General features: G+C 55.5%; 1 protein-coding gene across 2 annotated transcripts in view; it reads right to left on the bottom strand.

Annotated features, from left to right (window-relative positions):
- The window catches only part of PRKCB (protein kinase C beta), a 99,217-nt gene that overhangs the window by 54,528 nt on the left and 37,880 nt on the right, over nt 1-6,809 (bottom strand). For both annotated transcript variants that reach the window (XM_027684052.1, XM_027684053.1), the window contains exon 3: nt 2,228-2,310. In XM_027684052.1, the coding sequence (XP_027539853.1) occupies nt 2,228-2,310 (83 nt within the window). The remainder of the gene's footprint in view (nt 1-2,227; nt 2,311-6,809) is intronic.

Below are 6,809 nucleotides of genomic sequence, written 5' to 3'. Positions count from 1 at the left end.
CCCATCCCAGGGGCTCACACTGCCCATCCCAGGGGCTCACACTGCCCGTCCCAGGGGCTCACACTGCCCGTCCCATGGGCTCACACTGCCCGTCCCATGGGCTCACACTGCCCATCCTGGGGGCTCACACTGCCCATCCTGGGGGCTCACACTGCTCTCCAGCTGCCCAGGCAGTGCCGGTGCCAGCACTGCTCCAGAGGCAGCTGGATCCCAGCCCTGCTCTCCACTGCCAAACCTCATCTTCCTTCAGCAAGGTCAAGTGCTTTCAGCCTTTCCGCCTCTCTTGGCACCAGAGAGACGGTGCCATCACTGCTGTCACCCCTCCAGCTGCCCCCCTCACCTGCTGCTGTCACCCCCCTGGGTGCCCACGGCTGGGGTGGGAGCCAGGGCTGTGCTCAGGCTCCAGCTCCTTCTCCATCACCCTGCACCCAAAGCAGCCTTAGCAGCAGGATTCCACCTCAGCACACACAGACACCTGAGCACCGACCAGAGCAGCTATTTTGCAGAGGTGCCATCCCCCCCCAGCCCCGGGCAGGTCAGCAGGGTGTGAGATGGACCTGCAGGTCTTGCTGCTGCTGCTGCCTTGGTGTGTTTTACATGACAGGGAACAGAGAGACAGTGTGAGTGTCAGAGCTGCAGCCACATGGCCAGAGGGAACTTCCCAGTGTCACATCATGTCACAGCAAGGGTCTGTGAACCTCCAGCACCACGGGTGGAGGGAGCCCAGCACACACCAGTGGCACCCACAGCCCCAGCACTGGCACTGCCCAGAGGACACAGACCCCTGTCTGGATGGCCAGGCTCAACCCTCAGGGAAGGGATCCCCCTCCACCACTCTCCCCTCATGTCTCCGTGCCTTCTCCAGCTGTCCTTGCCCTATTTCAGTGAGCACCCACTGCACAGGGGCAGCAGCAGAGGCAGGGAGTGAAACTTCCCAGAAAAAAGGCGGAGGCAGGAAGCTGAGCGGTCCAAGGCCATCACTTCCCTCTCCTGCAGCTCCATCCCCTCCAGTGACCCGCTCTGGGCCAGGGCTCTGGGACAAACACCGTGCAGGCACACGGGGTGTGCACACACCCCCCCCCAGTGCCCCCCTGGATGGACCCTGGCTGTGCCCGGGCAACCCAGGGATGGAAGAGCTGGGCTTGTATTCCAGCCAAGCCTCGCCCTTGGCCTCGCTCCAAGCAGGCAGCAGCTCCTGCCCACACCTCCATTGGTAGTCCCTCCTTGTCCCTGGCACAAGCAAAGCCCTCGGGGGCTTTTGTCCTGTGGGTGCCAGCAGTGCCACTGTCCCGGCGCAGGAAGGGCCGTGGGTGCCGCGGCTGCTCCCGTGGGGGCTGAGCAAGCAGAGGCTGCCACGGCTCATCAGAGGGTTTGGCCTCACCCAAAGACAAGCCCACCCACTGCTGATGGCCCTGGGAGCCTCACCCCTGCAGGCCCCCATCTCTGCCCCCCACGGCACACAGCCCCCATTGGGGAGGGCGACCGGCAACATGTGTTTAGCCTCCACCTTCCGCAGCCTGTTACACCACCTGCTCCCACCACTTCTATTTTTAAGGGTGAGAGTTGTGGTGCTCTGTCGTTTCCCCAATTCGAGCTCTTTTCTCCCAGCAGTTCCCCAAATTAGCCAGTTTCCACGGCAAAGCACAGAACCTGCCAGACGGACCCGAACGGCGCTGGCAGAGCCCAGCTCTGCTGCCCCGGCTCCCACTCACCCCAAAAGATCCACCGGGAAAGAAAATCCTTGTGAAAATAAGGATGGGGACTCAGACAGCAGGCATTTGGGTGGTTTTCTGACGCAAGAGATGAAAGGACGCTGGGGCAAGGCTGTGGGGTAAGCCCCAAAGGGAACTCTCTGCATCCCCATACATCCTCCCCGCTCTGCTGAGAGCAAGTTATCGGGTGGCTCAAGTGTTTGAAGTCCCAGAAACATGAGAGTCCCCATAACTATGGAATCACCGTCCCTGGAGGGATTTAAAAGCTGTGTTGATGTGGCATTTGGGGACATGGGTTAGTGGTGGCCTTGGCAGTGCTGGGGGAACAGCTGGACTCGATCTTAGAGGCTCCAACCTAAACTACTCCACGAATCAGAGATGCCTGTGAAATTACGGCACAGAAGTGCCCTCAGGCAAGGGAGCTGGAGGAACATCCTCTCCAAAGGGCTGTGAACCACAGCGAGCCCCTGAGCACCACGCTGTGCCCACACCTGGGGCATCAGAGCCGTACTTACATCAGAGGCAGGGCCTTTGTCGGCGCCAGGGCAGGAGAAGGTGACGAACTCATGGCACCGCTTGTGCACGACGAAGCAGCAAACTGGAAAGAGAAGACAGGGAGGGGGTGAGGAGCAGGTCACAGGATCAGCACCAGGAGAACCGAGAGTTACCCAAACAAAACGCAGCTATATCTGATTCGTGAGCAGAGGCCCCACAGCCTGAGCAGGTTCTTTAAGCTGTGGCAGAGTTTCAACCCTTATTGAACATCACTGACCGGACCAGGCACTTCAGTAAAACCCAGCAGAACAAAGTGTTGAGCAAATGTCAGAGGAGGGCTGGGAACCCTTCTGTTCCTCTGAGCTCATTGTCGCTCGTGGCACACGCTGAGGTCACCGCCGGGAATAAAAAGAGGGAGAATCTGGCGTTCGCGGGGATCTGAGCTGAAAAGTGCATGTGTCCAAAAATGGAAGATTGTACTGAGGGAACAGGTGGGCAATTTTCCTCCCACAGCTCTGCTTTTCTTCAGCATCTCCCCAGCCTCCGTTTGCCAGACCAGAAGACACGCACGTCTTCCTCCCCTCACGCACGTCGACGACAGTCGCCCTTCTGGGAACGGCACAGGGGAAGCAATCCCGACATGCCACCACCCAGACCTCCAAGCACAAGTATCCAGAGCTAAGTCCCCATCCCCTAAGCTACCAAACCCTTCCAGCACGTGCCAAGCCCAAGCTGCCAGCACTGTTTCTGTAGTTTTTGCAGTCAAAGCACAGTACTTGGAGCTAATGTTTTCCCTAAGTGACAAACAAGCACATCACCTTCAGTAACAGACCTTGAAGAGCCGTTTGGCACTGCAGGGAACTTCAGTTGATGGCCCAGATCTTTTTGGAGGGTCTCAGCCCACCTCACCCCACAGCTGGAGGTGGCAGCACTGCTTTGAGGAGCTGGGATGTCCCAGGTCTGGGGAAGAGGCACCACCTCACACCCCACGTCACGTCCTCCTGAGTGCCAGCTCCTGCCTGGGTGCACCCACACTCTGCACCACATCCACACTGTGCCCCATCCCCAGGGATGGGACCTCAGCTCCCAGGGCTCACCGTGCCCAAAGGGAGCCCAGGCAGGAATGGAGCAAAGGGAACAAGCACTGATTCCAAGGGGAAGCCTGGGCACCACGCTCTGCTCTGCCTCAGGGGTCTCATCTGCCACAGCCTTTTCCCAAGAGCCACGGTTACACTAAATAAAAGGCCCTTTGGAAGATGAGGAGCGGGCATAGAGGTTTGGAGACAGAGCTCAGGAACCAAACTGGGCCATGAACAAGAACAGAGCAGGTTTCAGTTGCAGCACTACGGGATGTTTCCTAAGGAACAGGGAAAAGGTGAGTGACATGGGCCATTACCCTCACAATCCCCTCTTTGTGCTCTGCTACATCCAGCTGTAAATTCCTTTCCCTTTCCACATTTTTCATTGTGAAAAAAACAAACCCAGAAGGTTTTAAAGGCAGAACATCTGCCAAGAGCTCTCTCCTCGCAGGACCTCTCACTTGCTTTTCTGAGGCAAACAAACAAACATTTTCTTGAAAGCGTTGCTCACCATCTCTGTCATCTGTATATGGAGACAGAAGCATCTGGGAAGCAGGAAGGAAGAAATTAGAACTATATTAGCAAGGTTTTTGTGTATAAACTCAGTAACTCTGTGACACCGCAGCTCAGGCGCTGTGGGGAGGGTGCTCTGCTGCCAGAGCCTGGGCTGCACTGGGAGCTTCCCAGCAGGGCAGGGGTAATTCCAGCTCAGCAAAAGAAACAGGATTGCTACTAGGCTGAATTTATCATGGAATGGTTTAGGTTGGAAGGGACCTTAAAAGACCATCTCTGGAAGTGTCCAAGGCCAGGCTTGGAGTAACCTGGGGTAGTGGAAGGTGTCCCTGCCCATGGTAGGGGGTGGCACTGGATGGTCTTCAAAGTCCCTTCCAACTCAAACCATTCCAGGATTCTCACATAGATTGTAAGGATAATATAGACTGTAAAGAGAACCCATTGGAGGGCAGTGGAGGAGAACACTTCCCTGTGCATCCAACTCAAACTGGAGCTCTCTGCTGATGGCACCAGGCTGGGCTTTGCACCCAGTGCTTCAAAGGAAGCTCCACTAGCCTTGGAAGGATCCATTGGAACACTTCACACATGCTCAGGTGAATGCTCCATCCATGCAAAAAAAAAGGGCCAATAGAATGAGTCATGTCCAGGGTCTCATGTCAGCAAACCCGTCTCAGCTCCCAGACCTGCATCCCACCCAACGGATGCGAGGAGTTCTGATAGATCCTTCCACTGCTGTACCCTCCTGCTGTCATCACACTTCAGCAGTTTAAGCCCGTGTCTTTGTCAGTTTAGAAACCCCAGCACGAGCAGCAGCTTTCCCAGGTTGCTAATTAGACAGTTAATTTGTAAATCTTATTATTTGGATAATAAAGTTATCAAATCCCACTGGTGAGCTACAAACATCCCAAGTCATCTGTATACAACAAGAAGGAAAGATTAACCTTTCCCATTCCCTGTTGCATAATGCAAGAGTGTTTCCTGGTCCTAAATTATCCTTCAGAGCCAGCTCCATTGCAGGGGTCTCAGGAGTCATCTCTGTCCTGGGACAGGATCCAAACCCTATGGAATCCAAGAGGCAGAGACCCCCAGCTCAGCAACTCTCCAAAGCCTTATGGGACTTGCTGGAACACACGTTTTTCATACCAGCCCCAGCACAGAGTGTCACATCTGAAGAGATTTGCACCAAAGTATCAGGGCCAGATCACACACATCCATTCCCTGGGATCCTGACACAGTCCTGGGAAGAAAGGTCTTCTGGAAGGTTGGGTTTGAGGGCTCAGAAATCACAATAGCAACAGGGCATTTTCAAACCCTAGGAAATAATCTTATGGTGGAGGATGAAAAGAGAGAAAATGCTAGAAAATGCTAACACAGTATTGCTCAAAAAAATATATACACACACATACATGCTGAAAGGCTTCTTGGCTTCAACCACTGCTCAAAAACCCTCCAGAAAAACATAAAGCAATTTCCTAAACTGATCCCAGAACCTGCCAATCAGAAAAACCTCATCAGAATGTGTTCCAGGAGTTTGAAGCCTGCAAAGCAAATGTCTGGCTGTACCCCCAGCATGGGAAGGGACTTCCTGGGGATGGGACACCCCGGGGAAGGGAGCTGCTGAGGCAGTGAGGGCGAGCGGGGCGGCTCAGCAGAGCATCCACCAGCTCCGGGCTGCCCATGGCCAAACCAGCCCATTCCCTGAGCACAAGGGGACAGGCTGCAGAGCTACAGCTCTATCTGGCAGCAGTTGGGGCTGGGAGCAGTTGGCTGCCTGCATGTTTTGGAAGGATGCTACACGTTCCTGCAGCAGCCAGAGGCAGCTGAGCAGCTGCTGCTCCCACGGGCTGCCCAGAGCCCACACGGGCACCTTCCTGCTGCAGAACATCCCCCTTTCTCCTCTTTACAACATGTAAACAAAATCCAAAGCGTTTCCCTGCCATCACAGGCTCCTTCTCCCCTCAGACAGCCGGGCACTTTGCCCAAAGACACAACAATGCCCAAAGATTTGCTCTTAGAATACAAAATCCTTCCCAGGCCAGTCGCTTCTGCCCAGGGAAAGCCCTTTTATCAAAGCTTTAAGCTCCTTACACTGGCATCAGGCTGCCCAGGGAGCCAGCCCAACACAAGCACGAGCATTCCTGGGAATATCAAAGCCCAGGAAAGGCTCAGGTCAGGATATCATTTGCAGACCCCTGAGACTGCTGAGCCTGTCCTGGAGAGCAGCACAGCAGCAGCCCCTGCCAGGACACACAGCATCAGAGAATCCTGGAATGCTCTGGGTAGGAAAGGACCTCAAAGCCCATCTTGTTCCAACTCTCTGCCATGGGCAGGGACATCTTCCACTAGCCCAGGTTGCTCAGAGCCCTGTCCAACCTGGCCTTGACACAGTGGCCAGTCCTGCTCAGAGCAGGTCTTTTGTGGTATTTTGAGCACTATTTCTCCAGCCTACTTTGACCTGGCTCTGGATCAGGTATTTGGGATGCTACAAACACAGGAGAGAGGGAAAGCTGTCCTTGCCCATACCATGGCTGTGCTGTACAGACCTACTTGTGCAAAGAAAACAGATCATAGAACATCCTGAGCTGGAAGGGACCCACAGGGATCGAGTCTAACTCCTGGATGGGCACAGGACTCCTCAGGAATCCCACCATGTGCCTGAGAGCTGTCCAAACCCTCCCTGAGCTCTGGCAGCCTTGGTGCTGTGCCCACTGCCCCGGGGAGCCTGGTCAGTGCCCAACCACCCTCTGGGGGAAGAACCTTTTCCCAACATCCAACCTGAATGACTGCAAAGGCTCACAGACACTGGAAGAAAAGCCATGGCATTGGGCCACCCAAAGCCCCACATCTCCACACAGCCCAGAAAAACCCCAGGAGAGCCCCCAAGGTGCCTCCAGCCCCTAGGGAAGCTGTCAACCCTCTGCAGGGGGCCCTGGAACCAACCCACAGCCAAGGGAGAGCACAGCCCCACAGCATCCCACAGCCCCACAGCATCCCACAGCCCCACAGCATC

This window comes from Neopelma chrysocephalum, unplaced genomic scaffold (genome assembly GCF_003984885.1).
Source record: "Neopelma chrysocephalum unplaced genomic scaffold, ASM398488v2 Primary Assembly neopelma1_65b, whole genome shotgun sequence".
Lineage (NCBI taxonomy): Eukaryota > Metazoa > Chordata > Aves > Passeriformes > Pipridae > Neopelma > Neopelma chrysocephalum.
Note: the sequence above shows the minus strand (reverse complement) of the source record. Positions and strands in the feature narration are given on the sequence as shown.